At 41.9% G+C, this 18,580-nt stretch overlaps 1 protein-coding gene across 9 annotated transcripts in view; it reads left to right on the plus strand.

Annotated features, from left to right (window-relative positions):
* Positions 1-942: 942 nt before the first annotated feature.
* Positions 943-18,580, plus strand: part of KIF21A (kinesin family member 21A) — a 92,357-nt gene continuing 74,719 nt past the window's right edge. For all 9 annotated transcript variants that reach the window (XM_055808001.1, XM_055808003.1, XM_055808007.1 and 6 more), the window contains exon 1: positions 943-1,347. In XM_055808001.1, the coding sequence (XP_055663976.1) occupies positions 1,304-1,347 (44 nt within the window). In that variant the 5' untranslated portion in view covers positions 943-1,303. The remainder of the gene's footprint in view (positions 1,348-18,580) is intronic.

Consider the following 18,580-nt stretch of genomic DNA (forward strand, 5'->3'; position numbering starts at 1 on the left):
ACGTGTGGGGAACTGTGGGGGGACAGGGGCACACGGGCGTGCAAGCGCTGTGCAGGTGTGCGCGCGGGGGAAGCGGCACACGTGAGCGGGATGGCACGACGGGCATCGTGCGTGGCTGTGGCTGCCAGCGCGTAGGTGCGTGTGCAAGAGGTGTGTGTGGGGCGACAGGGGCGCGCCTGCTAGAGACGAGCCATGTGTGGAGGGCAGGCGGGACAGGCGCATGTGTCAGGGTGTATGCGAGGAGGCAGGCGTGCAAGAGGTGTGTGTCAGGGCATATGTGAGGAGATGGGTATGCAAGAGGTGCGTGTGTCAAAGCATATGCGAGGAGGCAGGCGTGCAAGAGGTGTGTGTGCCAAGGTGTATGCGAGAAGATGGCTGTGCAAGAGGTGCGTGTGTCAAGGCATGTGCAAGGAGGTGGGCATGCAAGAGGTGCATGTGTCAAGGTGCATGTGTCAAGGCATATGTGAGGAGGTAAGCGTGCAAGAGGTGCGTGTGTCAAGGTGTATGTGAGGAGACGGACGTGCAAGAGGTGTGTGTGTCAAGGCGTATGCGAAGAGGTAGGCATGCAAGAGGTGTGTGTGTCAAGGTGTATGTGAGGAGACGGACGTGCAAGAGGTGTGTGTGTCAAGGCGTATGCGAAGAGGTAGGCATGCAAGAGGTGCGTGTGTCAAGGCGCATGTGAGGAGACAGGCGTGCAAGAGGTGCGTGTGTCAGGGCACACGCAAGCAGGTGGGCCTGCAAGAGGCGCGCGCGCCCGAAGGCGGGTGCCTGTGAGGGGCAGGTGCGCGAGGGGCGCCGGGCGCTGTGGGGGGAGGGGGCGCGGCGCCGCGCGCCCCGGTGAGGCGAGGCCCGTGAGGCGGGCGCCCTGCCGGCCACCGTGCCCGCGCCGGCGGCGGCTGCCCGGGGCGGGGCCTGCTGACGCATTGCGGCTGGAGCGGGCGCGGGGCGGCCGGGGCGGCGGAGCCGGACCCCGGAGGGGCGGGTGCGGGTGCCCGGGGGCCGTCCCTCCGCCCGCCGGCGGGCTGACTGACGGCGCTCCCCGCCCAGGGACTGGAGGGGCCGGAGCGGGGCGGCGGGTAGGAGGAGGAGCGGCGCGAACCGCCCTGCGCTGCCGCGGCTGCTACCTATTCATTCAGGCACCTAAAATGGCTGGAGAGAGGAGGTGGCGGAGCAGGAGGAGGAGGAGGTGAGGGGGCAGCCGCAGCGGTGCCCCCACCTCCTCCCCTGCGGGGCCCTCCTCGGCCCGGCAGCGCCCCCCGCTCCCGGCAAGGCTCGCGGCCGCCCCTCGCCTGCGCCCGGCACCATGTCGGCCGGGCAGGACGAGAGCTCGGTGCGGGTGGCGGTCAGGTAAGCGGCGGCGCTGGCCCTCCCGCGGGGCCGGGGGCGGGCGGCGGGGGGGAGCGCTCCCCGCGGGCCCCCACGTCGCGGGTGGCCGCGGGCCCGGTGCGCGGAGCGGCGCTGCGAGCTGCCCGCCCGCGGGAAAGAGGGACAGCAGCGAGGGACATCTTTCCCGCAGAAAGCGTGTCACCTCGGCGCCTGCCGAGCCTCTCTTCCCTACAGACGTTGGAAATACCCCAGAGGGGGAGAACCAGCCCACCTTGAGATCTCTCGCAGGGGTTTCTCTCTGATTTTCAGCGGTGACCCTAAAAATACTGCAACTAATTATAGCGCGGTGCTGCGAGTGCTTACTCATGGGAGTAAAGCTGCCCCTAGACTGCAGCGCTGCCGTTTGCATCACGGAGCTTTGCGAGAGTGGATCCTGGCAGACTGGTATTTTTAGAAGGATAAAGGCTTTTATCCCACAGAGGCTGTGTCTAACCTCACCCACCGGTGAGGGATGGGCTTCCATAGTGCTGCTCACAGCGTATGCAGAAGTCATGGTGGGAGTAGAGCTTAAATAATTTTAAAACATCAGCTAATTCAAATTACTCTTTTATGAGAGATAAAAATCTGTTGTTCATCAGTGAACTCTTGGCTCTTCTCGGTTTTCTGTGTGAAGATATCATTTTATTGTTTGAAGAACTTCCAGATTAGCCCACGGATGCCTTGATTTTCAAGATGTCTTTACATAATTCAAACATGAGGAGAAATATATATATGTGCGTGTATGTTTATTTATGCATATGTATGCCAGTATTTGGGTTTTAATTGTGATACTGGATGATGATTTATTTATTTCCTTTAAAGAAGTGCCTTTCTATTGTATGCTGACACACTTGGAGTATGACGCCACTAGAAATCAGACTTCAGGGGAAGGTCTGCTGCTACCAGTTGGTCCTTGGGATCGCTACATACATCTCACCTTAAGAGAATTCAAAGGTTGTACAGGAAGACTAAGAGGGTGGACCGTTTTTTCTCTGAAGGGTGTAGGAATAAAAGATGTTAACTGCCCGCTGTTGTTGGTATGTGCGTGTGGGGGGAACGGTTCAATAACGTTTTCAGTAAACAGGGAAACACCGCCCCTGCACGATAACATGGGGTGTATGCTGCAGTTGTTTATTAGAGTCCGCTTGCTGATTGCGGTAGCATTTTCTATGGGGAGAGATGCTTTGGTGAGTGTTGTTATCTGTTGAAGCGTTTTTTCACATGAAGTACAGGGAGGTATTATTCCAAAGCATAATTGGGCTGTATTTTTAAAAAGGAAAATATGAGATAGGTGTGATACTAAAAATAGGGCGTGTTACGGGTTTACAGACTGCTCTGTCATTTGAAGAAAATATTAAACATCTACCGAGCCAAAAAAAATAGTGATGTAGAAGCGAATTTACAAATAGGGAGGTTTGCTGAAGATAGGAATTAAGTAAAACCTACTGGTGCAAATATATTTATAGTTGTAGGTGTGTGTTAAATAGATCAGAAATAATATATGACAAAATTTGAAAGAGTGATTTTTAAATCACCTAGCTGTAGCTTTTGAAAACGAATCCCTAATGTTGCAAAGGCATACTTCTGTACTATAATTGTCTAACTAACATTTTATGTCTGAGCGCAGTTCACTACTAATGAAGAACTGCATCTTTCCTCCTGTCTGCTTTCTTCCCCTTGGCAGATTAACTATTAATGTACAAGATTTCTCCCTGTCTACTTAGCAGTCATGAACAAAAGCATGCACTTCCCCCCCCCCCCCCCAGTAGCTCTTTGTAGATGGCTTTCTATTATTCCTAGTTGTTTATTTTGCACAGTCCTATAATTCAACTGGTCTTGCAACTTGCTGTGTATCAGCGCCATGCTGTACTGTGCGTTATGAATATTACACTCTGATTCCTTGTTGCTTTTGTTCTTCAGTTCTTTTTCAGAACTTGAACTTCAGTGATGATCTCCACTGTTGTGATGAATTAGTTGTTGGTTTTATATGTATGCTTCCTGAACAAGGCTTGCTGTACAGCAGGACCAGCTTTCACTTTACAGCCCCAGTGGTAGTAACTGAAGTAAGATGCAGCGAAGGCATAGTACACTGAACTTACTGCAGAGCTGAGTTTGCTTAAACTTTAAACGTAGGTTATAGAATAGACATCACTGAAATTGTTTAGCAAATTGGTTATCTCACTTAATTGTGTACAATGGGATTCAAAAATACTTCATTCGTTCCAATTAGCACCACCTTTAAGCTATCATCTTGTATGCTAATTGCTCCCCATTTTCTTCAATGTAATAATGGGTTTGTTAATGATGAGCTAAATACTCCAGCTTAGCGAAGCTTGAAATCTGAAAACAGTTTGGCAGATAATCCAGTAACTAGTGTTAAATTCCCCTATTAAGAAGAAAATTCTTTCTCTGTTGTCATTCACCATTTGTGGACTTACAGTTTTGATGATGGTGTGCAACTTCAACAAAGAGCTTTGCTCTCTGTGTGATTGTGTATGGTGTCCTGTTTTCAGATAAAATCAGAGTGCCCTTGTGCTAGTTATTTAATCAAATGGCTGTTTTTTTCCTTTTAAATGTGAACAGCTATCATTTCTGTAAATCTGAAATTGCTGTCTTGCTTTTCTAAATGTCTCTTCAGCATGTGAAAACTTAACTTTTGATGAGAAGGCTGTGAAATGGTACAAACATCATAGGCAACTCTTTCTGGAGCCAAGTCCACAAAAGGATGTAAATTATAGTTCTTGTGTTTCTTGCCACTATAGTGGTGTCCACAGCCAAAATACAGTCTGTAGGCTTCTGGCATGTAGCATAGATGAAGTTCTTACTTAGATGGTGATCCTCAACAGCCAGCAGTCTATGCCAGTATGGATGGGGTCACAGCAGTCAGTGCCCATAGCCATTAGGCCGGAGTTATGCTTACCTTTACCAACCATCAGACCTGAGCTGTGTCATAGGAACTGAAATAGCTCTAACAGGGGAGGTAACAGTGCCTGTCCTCGCTCCATATGGCTTGGAGCTGTAGGGTTAGGCTGTCCTAGTAGTGATGATCTAAGAAGGCAAGAAAGTTAGACCGTGGTCCTTTGTGTTTTTGGATACATGAGAAATGAGGGAACTGGAGAGCAATGATGTTTGGGTAGAGCTTACCAGAAGGCTTGCATGGAGGACTAATGTCAGATAAAGCATGGAACAATGTCTGATATTTGGATCCCATTACTGAGAAGGTGTAACCATGTAGAATGTTGAAGTAAACATCCACCTTCTAGTCATCTAAAGGAGAAGGATGACCTTGCTTCCCTCTTAAGTCAGTGGAGGCCCCAGAAGTATAGATAAGCTTCAGTGTTGATTTGTAATTCTGCCTTTTAAGGTGCTGTATGAAAACAGAAGAAGAAATAAGGAACAATGTGAAAAGATGAATAGCTGTGGAAGCTGGCCAGTAGTGAAGAAAAGTGAGGTGGTCGCTCAGACAGGTGACACCTCAGGTGGAGTGGACAGTCATAGGACATGAAGTGACAGTTGGTGTAGTTAAGGAAGTAGGGCTTTGGCATTGGGCATGTTGTCATTGTGAAAGATGGAGCCCAGCTGAAATGGAATTTATGGGCAGAATGCAAAGAACCGTGGGAGAGAGGAGTTAGGGGGATGATGTTTTATAATCAGATACGTTTAACATTGGTGAGCAGTAAAGAGCAAAACTGTGGAATTTTCCACTTTGCATCATCCTTGGTTTGTGTACATGTACCTTCCCTACTTCGGCAGGAATATCTTGCTGCTACTGCCTCATCTGCTGTGATTGACATCTGTTCTGTGTCTCATCCTTCAAGCAAAGAGGAGTGTTGCTGCCTTCCTCCTCACGTGTAGAGAGGCTGTGTGATCTGGCCACCCAGCTCTTCCCTGAATCATCTAAAAAGTTTCCTTCTCATACCTGCCCTGGGTGTCTGCAATACGTTGTGACACTGCTTCACAAAGGTGAAATGTTGATGTTTGCCAAGTATGGAAATTCTGTGCAAAACGTCATGGATCTACCGGGAAATTTTTCTAACAGGGGTAGTAATGAGTATAGCTGATGAGTTAAAACCACTTGAGTTTCTGGCATTCCAAAAGGGAGACTTAAGTACTCTAGAAAAACATACAGATTACTATTTAGGAACAGATTTTTGCAACTAATCAGGCTGCTTGTGGCAGAAATCAGGATACAGTGTTAACTTTTATTTTGATAAGGCAAATGGGATATGGTTATCCCTGGTAACCTTAGGGTTCCGCTACAAAAGTTTGTTATGGGAACACTGGATTTCCTCTCTTCATACCCCCAGTTCTTGAACTATGTGACCAGTTGAACCTTTTCTGCATTTTTTTTCCTCCTTTGTAGTTCCTGTGTGCGTTTTCTCCCCATACGGAATCTGCTGTTTGTTGTTGTCATGCTTCTCTACCTTTTCATCTTTTGCATTCCTCTTTCAGCATTTTTTCCGAACAGCTTTTACACTGAAGTTTTCTGTGCTAGAACCAGCTACTGTTAAATGTGCTAGGAAAGAAGCAGCTGAGTGGAAGGAACCAGTCTTTTTTGATAGGTGTATTTTGAAGCACTTTGGCTGTTGGAATTAATTTTCTTACTTGGGATGCTGTTCTGCAAACATTTACAGCTGTGTTTAAGCTTCCTACCATGAATAGATCCTCAAATGTCAAATGAATGGCCATGCATGCTGTGGTATACATCATAAGCTTTGGAGGGCAGAGGTACTCATGCTTCCCATACAGAGCTAAGCATTCTCATAAATAATTCTGTAACTAGGTAAGAACAGCAATAGTTTACAGTATTATCCATTGGCTCCTTAAAATGAACCAGTTTTCCTTTTGTTAGACAATAGTTATTACCCATCCGTACTCGTGTGAAGTTGTGAAAGGTTTTTTTTTGAAAATGTCTCAAAATAATGATCATTAATGAAGTTCAGCAGTCTATCAGTATGCAAGTATGCCCCACCAAAGGAAAAAAAAAAGTTCAATAGTATTACATAGTAACTTTTTTGGGACATGTTAGGTGTTGGGAAATGCCTCTTCTGGAGAGAGAGTCTGTTAGTGGAAAGCTACAAAAGAGATCTTGTTTTCGAAAAGCTCATGTTACATATCTTTTGTTAGTTTTGATGTTTCTCTTTGCTCCCTGACTTAAACAAACATTCCCTTGTCCTTCACTGAAACTTTACTCTACCCCATCCATATGTTTTGCATTTTAGCTGGGGGGGGAAAAAAAACCCAAGACACGACGCCATCTGCTGCTGAATTAATTCTGGTTTCATCATCTCAGACTTGATCATCCATAACTGATATTGCTTGGAGCAGGCTGTAATCTGCGATCTTGCTTTCTAGGAAGTAAACTTCCTTTTCCACCACTCCTGTGATGTAAACACAAACCTCATTCTTTGATGGAGGGGAAAGAAACCCTAGCTGGACTCTTCCCTTGACATCATATATTCCTTGCCAAAAGATGGATATGTCTTGAATTTAGAGGAAGAAAAAAAGCAATGAGTGGTGTGCATGAATAGCTTGTGGGTGAACTGGCATTTCCCAAAGCTTGTAGAAGACTTGGGAGCTTACTTTGCCTTGAAAATCCATGAAGTTAGTCACCAATTTGCACTTAATGGTATTTTCTTTACTATTTATGCTCTGTGAAGAGTTAGGATTTATATTGTTGGCCTAGACATTCCTTTATTACAGAACTCAAGGTTTCATGTTTTCAGTTTTTCTGTGTGATTTCTGTAAATTCTTCTACAATATTTGAATAGCCCTTGTGCTTGGGATCAATTTTTCTTCTTCCTGCTTTCCTTTTATTTGCTTTAAGCATCTTGAGATCACCCTTGCTGCCAACTCAGAGATGACTGCTGGAATTCTTGCTTTCATGTTCTATTGCCTGATTACTGCTGGGGAAATAAAGCTATTTGAGGTGCATTTTCTTCTGTTAAAGGAAAAGATTCAGTATCCTGCTGTGTATGCGGCTGCTGGAGCAGAGAATTTTTTGTTATGCTGATAGTCCCATGTAAAATACTTGCAAGGAGTTAAAAGTGTCGTTTGAACTGGTGAACAAGAAAGTTTAATTAGGAATCAAACCAGATCTGAACAAGTCCAGCAAGAGTAACTACATGAGTTGTGCATTTTTCTTGTGCATTCTTCCTCTTTTGTTCTAAAATTGTTTTAAGTCTTTGTGCATTTTCTTCCCATCCCTCCTCCTTTTTTTAGTTCTCCTTTTTTATTTCTATTTTTCCCTGGTGAAACTTTTCTGGAATAAGTATAGACATATGTGACTCCAGTGTGACTGAAGGGAGAATTGCCGCCTTAATTTTCAAATATGTTCTCATGTTTGACATGTTTACCATAGCAACAAGATGCAAATGGAAAATGGTGAAAGGATTTTAAGGTCAGCATCACAGTGAATTTGATGTGTAGAGAAGGTCTGTTCAGTATATATTTTTAAATGTTAAAAACTGCTGATTTGGAGTTAATGATTGATTAGCATAAAATATTTCCTGAGTAGACTGTATGGAAACAGGAGTGAGGAGGGGTTACTGTCTGGTCCCTTATTTTTGTGAGCATCCTCAACAGATTTGGTTTCCATATTCCACTGCTGGAATAATTAATTTTTGTGAAATAACATTTTTTTTTTTTTTAACTGGCTGACATGTTAGGCTTGCTTGTCTGGGACAATGCACCCTTTAAGCATCTTTAGGTCTTTAACTTTACTTAACAAAAAATAATGGCATATTCCTTGACCCTGTTTACTGTTAAGTTTCAACACAGAAAATGGAGAGCAGCAAAACCTTAGTAAAATGCTATGATGTTATTGTTCTACTACACGCAGCAATTTGTATGAATTCAAGTTGAATAGCGCATTTCCATTGTTAGATTAAGAAATGGATTAGAGCACTTGTTACCTGGGTAATTTTTGATGTCTCACTGTTGGTTCTTGCATTCGTGCTGTTACAGGAACTGTGTAGTTCAGCTGGTTAGCAAATACCTAAGTCTTTGCAGGATGTATTAGATTTAAGAGCAAGTATGAAGAATCTACATTAAATACTCCAGGTTTACTGAAATGCTTTCTCTTGTATATTGTAGCTTTGAAGGGCCCTTTTTTTCCCTTTCATTTATGTTCAATCTAATCCTTTAAAAACACGAATGAAACATGATTCTCAAGGTGGAGAAGAGTTAAGGACTATAGCATGGCGATTCAACTACCACAACGGAACACACGGAAGGTTATAGCTAGTAGGACTGGACAGAAAATATTTTTCTTTCATGAGACATCTCGAAGTCTGACACCTTTATCTTTTTCTGCCCTGGTTTCTTTTGATAATGGAAGAGTTTGATCAAACAAGCTTAATTGTTTACCTAGTCTGATCTCATCTGGGGTCTTGAATAAAGGTCTTTCACATCTTGGATCAGTGCTCCAGCCACTTGGTTATTGTCTTTGTTTAAGCCTGTGTATTTTCTCATTATTTTCATTGACTGTATTTTCCCTCCCATTTCTAATCATGTTAGTTGCCTCTTGCTTAATACTATAAAATTAAGTGGGCATCTTAGTCTGGAAAGCTATATAGCTGTGGCATATTAACGTCTGTCGGGAGACTGTATTGAAGTATGTGACTTGTTAGCAATGCTGATTAAAATGTTATGTGAGTCATCCGCAATAGTGAGACTGCATCTTCTTGGAAAAAATGGTAAGAAGGTAGACTGACTTAAGGCATCTGTTTATGTAATTTATTCAAAGTATTGAAAATTGAGAAGTTACCTATCTAATTAACTTTGTTTTTCAAAGCCAGTAATTCTTAGCATTCATTTTGTTGGATGAGTCTCCCCTTAAGCATGCGACTGATTGGGAGACGAGTCCAGAGACCTTTGTGTCACCCTGAGTAGCTACTTATCCCAAAAACTTGGAGTTACTGATCTCTCTCTCAATAGTATTGATTAAATATATTTGCCAACTGCGGCAGTGCCTCTTAGTCTGTGCTTGATCTTAGGACAGAGTCTGTCTCCATCCCCACCCTGTGAGGATATGAGAGGGCTATGAGTGTAGGTAGTGAGTCTTGTTGACTTTTTTAAATGTTGCTCTGCCGCTTTTCTCTCCCCATGCTCCACTGGCACTTTGTGTACAGTCACCTCAGAATTATTACATAATTCTCCTGTTCTGAAGGTCCTCAGGCCAAAGATATAGCTTGAAAGTATAGTAAACACTTATGGTATGATATAAATTATAGATGATGCAGTATCATGAGAAAAACAACTGCTACTAAAACACCAGTTAATCATAATCAGAGTTAACCTCCTATGAAAAAATATTACAATTAAAAATTCTGTTTTGCTAGTGTGTATGTGGCTTTGTTTCTCCCTCCTCCCACCACTTGTTTCTATGTGAAGGGAAAAAAATTATGCCTGTACCCCAGACACTTTGATCTGTAGGAAATAGCTGACTACTCATTTTTTTTACCTGCCAAGCAAACCATACATTGCTTCAGTTGTTGCTCTGCAGAAGTTGTCCAGGTAAGGTTTATTTCACCCCCTGGTCTCAATCGCATTCCTTTTGAAGTCTGGTCTTTAATTTTAAGTACATATGAAATCATTATTTTTAGACTCTGGCTCTGTAATGTGATCACTTAGAATTTTTCTTAAAAATCCTAACATGTATACATATTACTTTGCAGACTAGGGATATTGATACCATCTAAACATCTGTATTTTCTTTTGCTGTTTACAATCGTATTGTGCATGTGAATAACTGATATCTTTGGGAAAGGTTGATTTGTTTTGAGCTGACTGTTTGAAACACAATAAAGACCAGAAATGTCTTTTCATGTTGGGTTAAGATGGAGTAAACATCTATCTTGACTAGAAAAATATATATTTAGAAAAGAGGAGAATTGTGCTTTTAACAATGTTTGAAGAGGTAGCAGGTCAGAAAGAAGGCCACCTGTTCAATCTGTGTCACTTGGAATGCAGCTTATGCTTCTGTCTAGTCTAATCAGTCAGCCCATCACTCAGGAACAATAAAATTGCCATTTTGATCTTCACTGGTAGAATTCTGAGTTCAGCAAAAGTGGATTAGTGTTCAGTGTGCTCTAAAAATGAGATGTGAGCTAGGGCTGAACTAGTATTGACAGTTAAACTATTTGACAATTAAACATCAGCATAATTAAATGCTGCTGCTTTTTCTTTTGTACTCCCAAAAAGCTTCAGACTGTAGGGTTTTGCTTGGTTTTTTTTCTTGCTTGTTTGTTTTCCTTTTGTGGGCTTATTGTTTGTTTTTTCATTCTTTCTTTCCCACACAGTCTCCAAAGTGATCTACATTGACTGGTCATCTCGTCAACCCACTGTCTTGGTTCTGCATTTTAAGGTGTAGCTGTGGATATATTTAATTATCATTGTTATCACAGCTTTTGAGGAACAGATGGACTTGTCATTGTTCTCTAAATGTCAACAAGTAAAGTCTTGGTAGGCTCCAAAGAGGAAGAAACGTTGTACAGCTGAGAGCTTCAGATGAAAGTGCTTTGTTCTGTGCTTGCAGCCCTAAAAGCAGGGCTGGTCCATGCCAGACCAATGCTTCTGTTGATTTTTAATTCTCGTGGCTGCTGAATAGAATGCTGAGATGTTTCTTTGGGAAGAGGGGACTCGCATAAAATGGCATTGGCTTACATCTTGGATGATACTTGACTGAAAATAAAGGGCCAGTGCACTCTCTGCTGCTACTGTAGGCAAGAATTCTAGTGTTTATGAATAACAAGTAAAAAATAAGCATGGAACAGCAGTGTTGTATGATGGCAAAAGATGGTGATCAACATATCAGAGTTTTTTGTGAGGTGGAAAGTAATCCATACCCTTTGTTCACTACTGCTGATGTCTCGTGTTAGGTTTTGGGTGCTGCAGTTCAAGAAAAATGTGACTTAACTGAGGGGAATTGAAAAGAGAAGGGGAATTACTGTCTAGAAAACATGACCAGTTCCATAGTGTGAGATATGAGCAGTGAAGATTGCTAAGAAATATGACTTAAAATACTTTGACTCAAATTCAAAGCAGAAGGGAATCAGTTGTTCTTCATGTTGAAGGTGAAGTGGATAGAAGGCTTAAATTACAGTAAGGAAAGTAAATGATAGAAAATATTTTTCTATTGTAAGAATGGATGTCTTGGAACAATTTGTTTGTGGAAATGTGGAATTGCCCATATAAGAGACTTTTAAAAACAGTTCAAACCGGTAACTGCTGGGAACATTTTGGATGTTGATACTACCTTGGTCTGGAAAGATAGAGTGGGTGAATAAACTATGACCTTTCTAGCTCTTTTCCATCCCAATTGTCTGTATTTCTGTGAAGCTGTGTGTCAAGTGCCAGGACCTGAATTCAGCACAGCTGAACGATCCCATTCAGATGTCAGAATATGTTTACAGGGGTGTGACAACACCCACATGAACAATAAAAGCCTTACAGATTTGGAAGGGTAAGCTCAGACTAATTCAAGTTTGAAGGGATCTCAGGAGGTCATCTGATCCAACCTCCTGCTCAAAGCAGGGTCAAAACTAAATGAAGGTGAAGTTGCTCAAGGCTCTGTCAAGTTTGGTCTTGGAAAAACCTCCGGGGATGGAAATTCCTCAGTCTCTCTGGGCAGCCAATACTTGACTGTCCTAATGGGCAATTTTTTTTCTGTGTACCAAGTTAGGAAATCTCTTGCTTTGATTTATGACCGTTGCCTCTTTTCCTCCTGATGTGAACTGAGGTTCACTGTAAGGAGCTTGGGTCTGCCATCTTGGTGATCTTCTGTATTAGAAGAGAGCAGGCAGGGCCTAAAAGCTGGGAAGATATCGTAAGAGCTCTGTGCTTACGATCTATTGGAAAGGGTAAGATACGGGTGCAGCCTTTTCTCCAGATGAGTTCTGAATATGATAGAGCAGCTTCTTGTGGGACTGCCGGTCATCCAGTGGTGCTGGTGATACGGCTGCTCTTAAGAGATAGTGTGCTGTAAGCATACACAGCACAGAGTACTGGAGGCTTTTGTTTGTTTGCATGGTTTCTGTATTCTTTCTGTTCTCTCCCCTCATTCAACCCTTCTCTACCTGTCTTAAAGGCTGTTTCACGGTAGATGTGATATTGCTGCTGTGAAGGCATTTGGAGCGTGATTCAGCTATGGGTAACAACCTGCTTTTGTCTCCTTCCAGCAGGAATATGTGGCGGTCACCTTCTGGCTGCATTTACGCTGCCACAGTTTAAGCTCACTTATTCTTCTGGCCAAGCTGACTAATGAGAGTAATTAACTTCCATCACTGTTTAATATTTCTTTGATTTTCAGATGTTCATGCTCTCCTCAGCCATCTCATAGAATAATTGTGTCTGTTTCCCTGTCCCTGGCTGTGACAGTTCACATTTCATTCTTTCAGTTCTTCTGGCTTGTTCAAATGATCTTCTGTAAGGCAGAAAGAAACGCATACAGCAGTGGTTTATCACATGAAGCATGTGATGGGCTGTATTCACAAAACTAAAGCATCAGTTACTTATATGACTCTTTGGAAATATAATTTCTGCATTATCAGTTTTTGTGTTGTCTATGAAAAATGGATTTTAAAGTTTGATTTATTTGAGTTTGTGTGTTCATATAATGTGTGTGGAGCACTGGGCGAAGTTAACAGTCAGCTTGGTTTGTATTGTTGGATGTCCGCCTAGTATTTGTAAGAGTTGTCTGGTTAAAGTTCAACCTGTATAAAACAGAGGAATGTATTGGTAGACTGAGGGAAGTGCTTTGAAGTTCATGGTAGCTGCACCTCTTGGAGATACATGCTTCTGGTTTCTTGTATTGCAGCTAGGAAATGCTATCGACTTCCAAGTTTTATGGGATATGTCAGGGAAACCTGACTAATTGTGGTCTAGCCAGTCTATGCATTTTTCATATTATGATTAAACTTTTGTGTGAGGCTATATGTTTAGCCAAGGAATATCCAGTGAGGCAGAATGCTTGTAACGTACTGCACTGTTTTAGTGAAAATTACTCTCCTATTTTTGCTGCCTCCTTGGTATAGAGGGGGGATGGTCATTCCAGCCCAGCAATGTGTGTGAGAGGTCCTCTCCTTTGCTCAGAAGTTACATGAATTGTCATTGTGGTGTTTTCTGTTCTGATAATAAAAAATAAACTGACTGTTAACCCACTTTTTGGTCAAAATAGTGACAGTGTATTTAGTGTATAACCGCATTAAATGTTTTATGATAGTAACTGTATTTCAAATGCCAAATATGTAAACTTGGTTTTGGGTCATGCTTGCTCTGTTCTGTAGATCTTAGGGGTTTTGGTTTGGTTCTTCATTTTCAGCTAATAATGTATTAGTCATTTAGTTGTCTCATGTTTTGGCAAGATCTGACTCCTGTTTCTGAATGTCAGATCCTTCAGAATGGTTTTGAATATTTAAATATCACTCACAGCTGATCAGTTTAAGGCATGATTTTAAGCTATGCTGTAACCCAGGGTTTTGGGTATTAATGCATTCAACACATTGTGAGACCTTTTCCCTCTGAGTCACTTTGCTTTTAAAGTGCAATGTATAAATTAGATTATCAAGGCTTATTTTCCTTATCTGTTTGTCTTTTGAGGCTAAGCTCCATCTCTGGAAATCTTTAAAGTAGATGAGGTAAACACCAGAAGGAAAACTGCTAGCCTAAAACGACCACATGGATATATTAATATTTGAGCACTAGTGTTGGTTGATGTAAAGTGATACTGGGTGGATCACTTAAGGTACTACTGGAAGATTTTTGTCTTTAAGGGGTCTTTCTCTGCTGCAGCTGTTATCAGTACTGGAAACTCTGTTTTTATACTACCGTCTTTTGGGATGGGTGATGCCATATAGCCTGTGTACACCAATGTCCTCACTGGTGTGTGCTAGTATAAGCAAATGCCTGGTTGGGGGACACTGGCCACCTCTATACGAAAGCTGGAAATAATTAAATAAACGGTGTGACTTGTTTTAGGTATTTTTCTTCAGTACAGGGTTGAGCTACAAATTCTTGGACATCTGCTGCTGTTTAGAGGGTCAGCTCTGGTGTTAGAGTATCAATGACCCTGCCTTCTGAGCGTTTGTTCAGTATTTAATGTGCTGGGAAGACTCCTGTTGGAAGTAGCTGAGAAATTTTGTTCCCAAAGGAAATGGACTTTCTCTTCTTTCTCTTTCTTCCCTCCAGATAGGTAGGAATGACAAGAGGGTGCAGAGCCACGTACCTTCCAGTTTTATTGTGAACTCTGAAAGGTTCAAGGACAGCCAGAGCTTTTTTCTTTTCTTCTAATCCAAAAATCTTTCTGGATATCCTTATTATGTGTCATTACATACTAGATTTGTTCAGCTCGCTGTGCTTGTGACTGATGCAAAAATCACAGGAGAGCTACATATTGTACAAGGACCTCTCCTGAGGTGTAGGGTTTTGTTTTATAAAAAAGAAAATAAATTATTTTTGTCAGGTTTATCTGACTTGTTTGAGTCCTAGTGTAGGTAGTTTACTTTAAAATGTTAGGTGACAAAGGACTTAAAATATCAGACTTTGTCTTTAACAAAAAGCCAGGGTTCCAGCAAGAATTGCCAGTGGTACTGAAGCTAGCAGCTCCTGCTGTGATGGCAAATTGTGAGTGTCACTGCTGTACTATTTTCCAGCTGCTGTGTTCTTTGTGTTGCTCCATTTTTGCTGCCTTTGCAAGACCCTTCTGCCAACACTTCTGCTATAGATTAGAGATCAACCATCTACATGTGCTGCTTTGCAATGACTACCTGGGAACACAAGACTGAAGACTTGTTACTCTTAACTGAAAACTGTTTGTGACACCTCCATGTTAGGAGGATGATGGGTACTATAGAAAAGGCACAAGAGATTGTGTACAAATTTTTTTCTGTTCAGATGTTGATAAGATTATCTGACATATTGTGTAAGCTAGTCAACTGGATTTGATAGAGAATCCAATTATGTGGTTAGTTAAAAACATGATTGTGTGTGAAGTGCAACCGGTCCTGACCTCAAACTTCAAGCAGCAGGGAAATCCTCTCCTTTCATTAGTTCCAGGAAATCCCGTTCGCTGTCCTGAATCTGTCGCTCACTTATAGTTTCAGTTTGTCTTGTTCCCATTCTTCAGCCACTGGTTCTGAATTCAGTGGTCTAGAAATGGTTAACTCTAAATATAGTTGGGAAATAAGCTATTTGTAGTTTCCTATGGGCCTTTCTAATTACTCATCTGATGAGGCTTACATAAGGGCTGCATTGCAGTTGCACTTTATTTGACAGAGTTCTGTATTTCTCTGTAAACTAAAGTCAAGTGATAAGGCATGGACAAGCAAAGTCTATAGTTGAAACCAGGGGAAAACAAAGTCCTCTGGGAGGATCTTAAGGTGGTATTATTGCTTAACTGTCATGTTTCCTTAAAAAAAATAAGAAGAAACAAAAGAAACCTCCCTGATGGTATAAGAACTGAAAGCCTTCATTGCTGTCGTTCATTGTTCCTTGCTTTAGCATTTCTTTGTATTCAGTGGTGAAATTTAGTTTAATATTACAGTTAAAATTTTGTGTAGCATGAGTTAGCAAAATATTAGAATTTAAAACAGCACAGAAATTTTTCTCTTTAGCTTTGACACTGAAATGGTAAAAGCAGACTGTCTTGGAAGAATTATAAGAACTTGTTTTGGAGAAATCTGGAAATTGTAGAGAAAATAGATAGTATTGATCTACTAATGCTCTCTTAAGACCTCACTTAATACTTCCTGGCAATTTATATAGAACACCAGTTAGCTTAAGTTTTGTCTAAATATTAAATTTTTCTTTCTAAACATCTGTTACCTTGGCGTATACTGGAATAAAGAGCCCTTCTACCTCTTCCCTGCATCCTCAAATGCTGCTTGTAGTGCTAAAGGAAACCTTTTTAAGTGGAAACAAGGTTGGCTGGAACACTAGAGCTTTGTTATTGCTGTATGATGTTGTTGTCTTTTTTTTTTTTTTTTTTTTCCCCTCCCCCCTGCCCCACCACCACGGTTTACTGTGAAAGCAGTGGTAGTATGTGGTTGAAGCTGAGTGCAGCCCTGGGGTGGAAGTTGTGTGTCTATAGGTGTGGGAGACAGCTGCCTGGCTTATAGCAGTCGGCAACACAGAGTTCATAGCCTGCATTAACATCCAGTCTTCTGACTTCTTGGTGCTGGTAAGGAAAACAGTCTGAAACAGCTTTAAAGGTATGGCTTAATATGTACATATCTGTCTGTAGCTTTTAATAAACATGACCTTTCATGAAAGCTTTATGTGAGCCTTAGCATAAGACCCACCCTGGCCTTTAGGCACTACCAGTATGCCCATTACCATGTTACTTTGTGTGAACTTAAGGTTTTCTGTATCCTGGCAAAGTTTATTGTTAGCATAGGTTTTGATCCTGGAAAACCTTGTGTGCACCTCCCTTCATGCACTGTCCTGCTGGTCACATTTAAGCTAAAGGAACTCTTGTCTGATGTTAAGCGCTCAGAGGAATGAGATACTGGGCCACAAGTTTTGTGGCAGGGACCACAATAAAACCATCTCAGTTCGTTTTACTGTAGTCCTAATATGTAAACAGTTACTGTAAGCTTAAATTTCTCAGGCAATTTGAAACAGTTTAGACAGGAGTACTTGTTTTGAAAGCATCTGTGTTACCCCCTGTGCATGAGGGACTATGAACTCCTGTGCAGAAAAACCACAAGTGATTTGCATTGATGATTTCTGACAGCAGCTGGGAAATACCCGATTTAGAAGTATTATGTGCCAAGAAGAGCTGATTTAATTCAGTCAAGACAAAGAAGTGGTTTTGGACCCTGGAGAAGCTTGTGAGGAGAGACCTTTTTTTCTGTCCCCAAGGAGCTGAAGCCAAGTGTTCAGCAGACAGAAACGAGCCCAGGATCAGGTGTTGCTGCTTTGTGTGTGCTGGAGCTGAGGGAGGCTGGCAGAGCAGTGCCCAGTCTAGCAGCTGTGTGCAGAAGAGAAGGATTGTTCCAGAAGCAGAGGCAGAGCCTCCCATGCCTGTAAATTGAAACTGAGAGAATTGCTTTTAAATTTGTGAGCTACCTTGCTGCATAATTCATCTGTTTTAAAAAGTGACTTTGCATTAATAGCTTTGGAGTTCTGGCTGGATTTGTAATCTAATCGGGGAACCTGAGCCCTAATGAAAAACTAAGCCTACAGCTAAACACCAAGCAGAAGGTACTTAGCCTCGCTATTATGTCAGTGTAGATATTAGTTGTTTAAAGCAGATACAGGTAGCAAGGTAGTATCTAGTTCTTTCTAGATTTTGTTACAGTGTGCATGTCATGAGATTTGTGAACCCGCCAGTTTACATAGTGGTGCATTACCAGGGTGCACTTACTGCATGGATGGACTCTGTCCTAAAGCTAAAATTTTACTGAAATGTAGCAGTTTTATTTTTATTAGTGGTAATGTCAAACTGTAGGCTTGCTAGTGCAGTGAGGTCTGCACGCGAGTAGCCATTAAACCAGGCAAGTGACTGTATTTCCACAGTGATTTCCACACTCAATTTGTTCAGCCTAGCCAACAGGGACTTTCGACCTGCCTGGAGTGGAAGCTCGGCTGTTAGCAAATCCAGCAGCCTTTTCTATTTTATATGTTCTGAAAAGTCAAGAATATGAAATAAGTCCATACTTTTCTAATGAGGTAGCAGAGCATGCTCTTTCACTTTCTGTTAGGTTAAAATCTCCAGTGATATGTTGGATATTATAGTCAATAAGTTATTTGGATAGTTTTAACTCTTAATGGAGTACTAGTAGAATTAATATTGAAGCATCACATCTTTAGTCAGGTGATAAGCATCAATCAATCTGTTTTTAAATGTTATCTTTAAATTATGGAGAAACATACTAGAGAATGTCGTCTTCACGTAGAGGATGATGTTCTCTGCTGGCAGTGGGGAAACTTCATGTGGAAGAAGCCATAGTGGCTGCAGCTTTTTGCCTAATGTAGATATCTTTGCCCAAATCAAACAAGAAGTTGAAATATTCCAGTTATTCATATATTTAACAAAACGTGAAAATGTTTAGAAGAAGTTTCTGGTTTATCAGCCAGAAAGTTATTTTCTATGCACATCCATCTTTAGACAGAGGTCTTAATTTTAATCAAATTCCCAATTTTCTGCCAGAACTGTTTTATTAAATAAGCTTTTGGTCGTGGTAGTTTCTTGCTCTTCTTCAGGGTATGTGGG

Source organism: Falco peregrinus, chromosome 6 (assembly GCF_023634155.1).
Source record: "Falco peregrinus isolate bFalPer1 chromosome 6, bFalPer1.pri, whole genome shotgun sequence".
In the NCBI taxonomy this organism is placed as follows: Eukaryota; Metazoa; Chordata; class Aves; order Falconiformes; family Falconidae; genus Falco; species Falco peregrinus.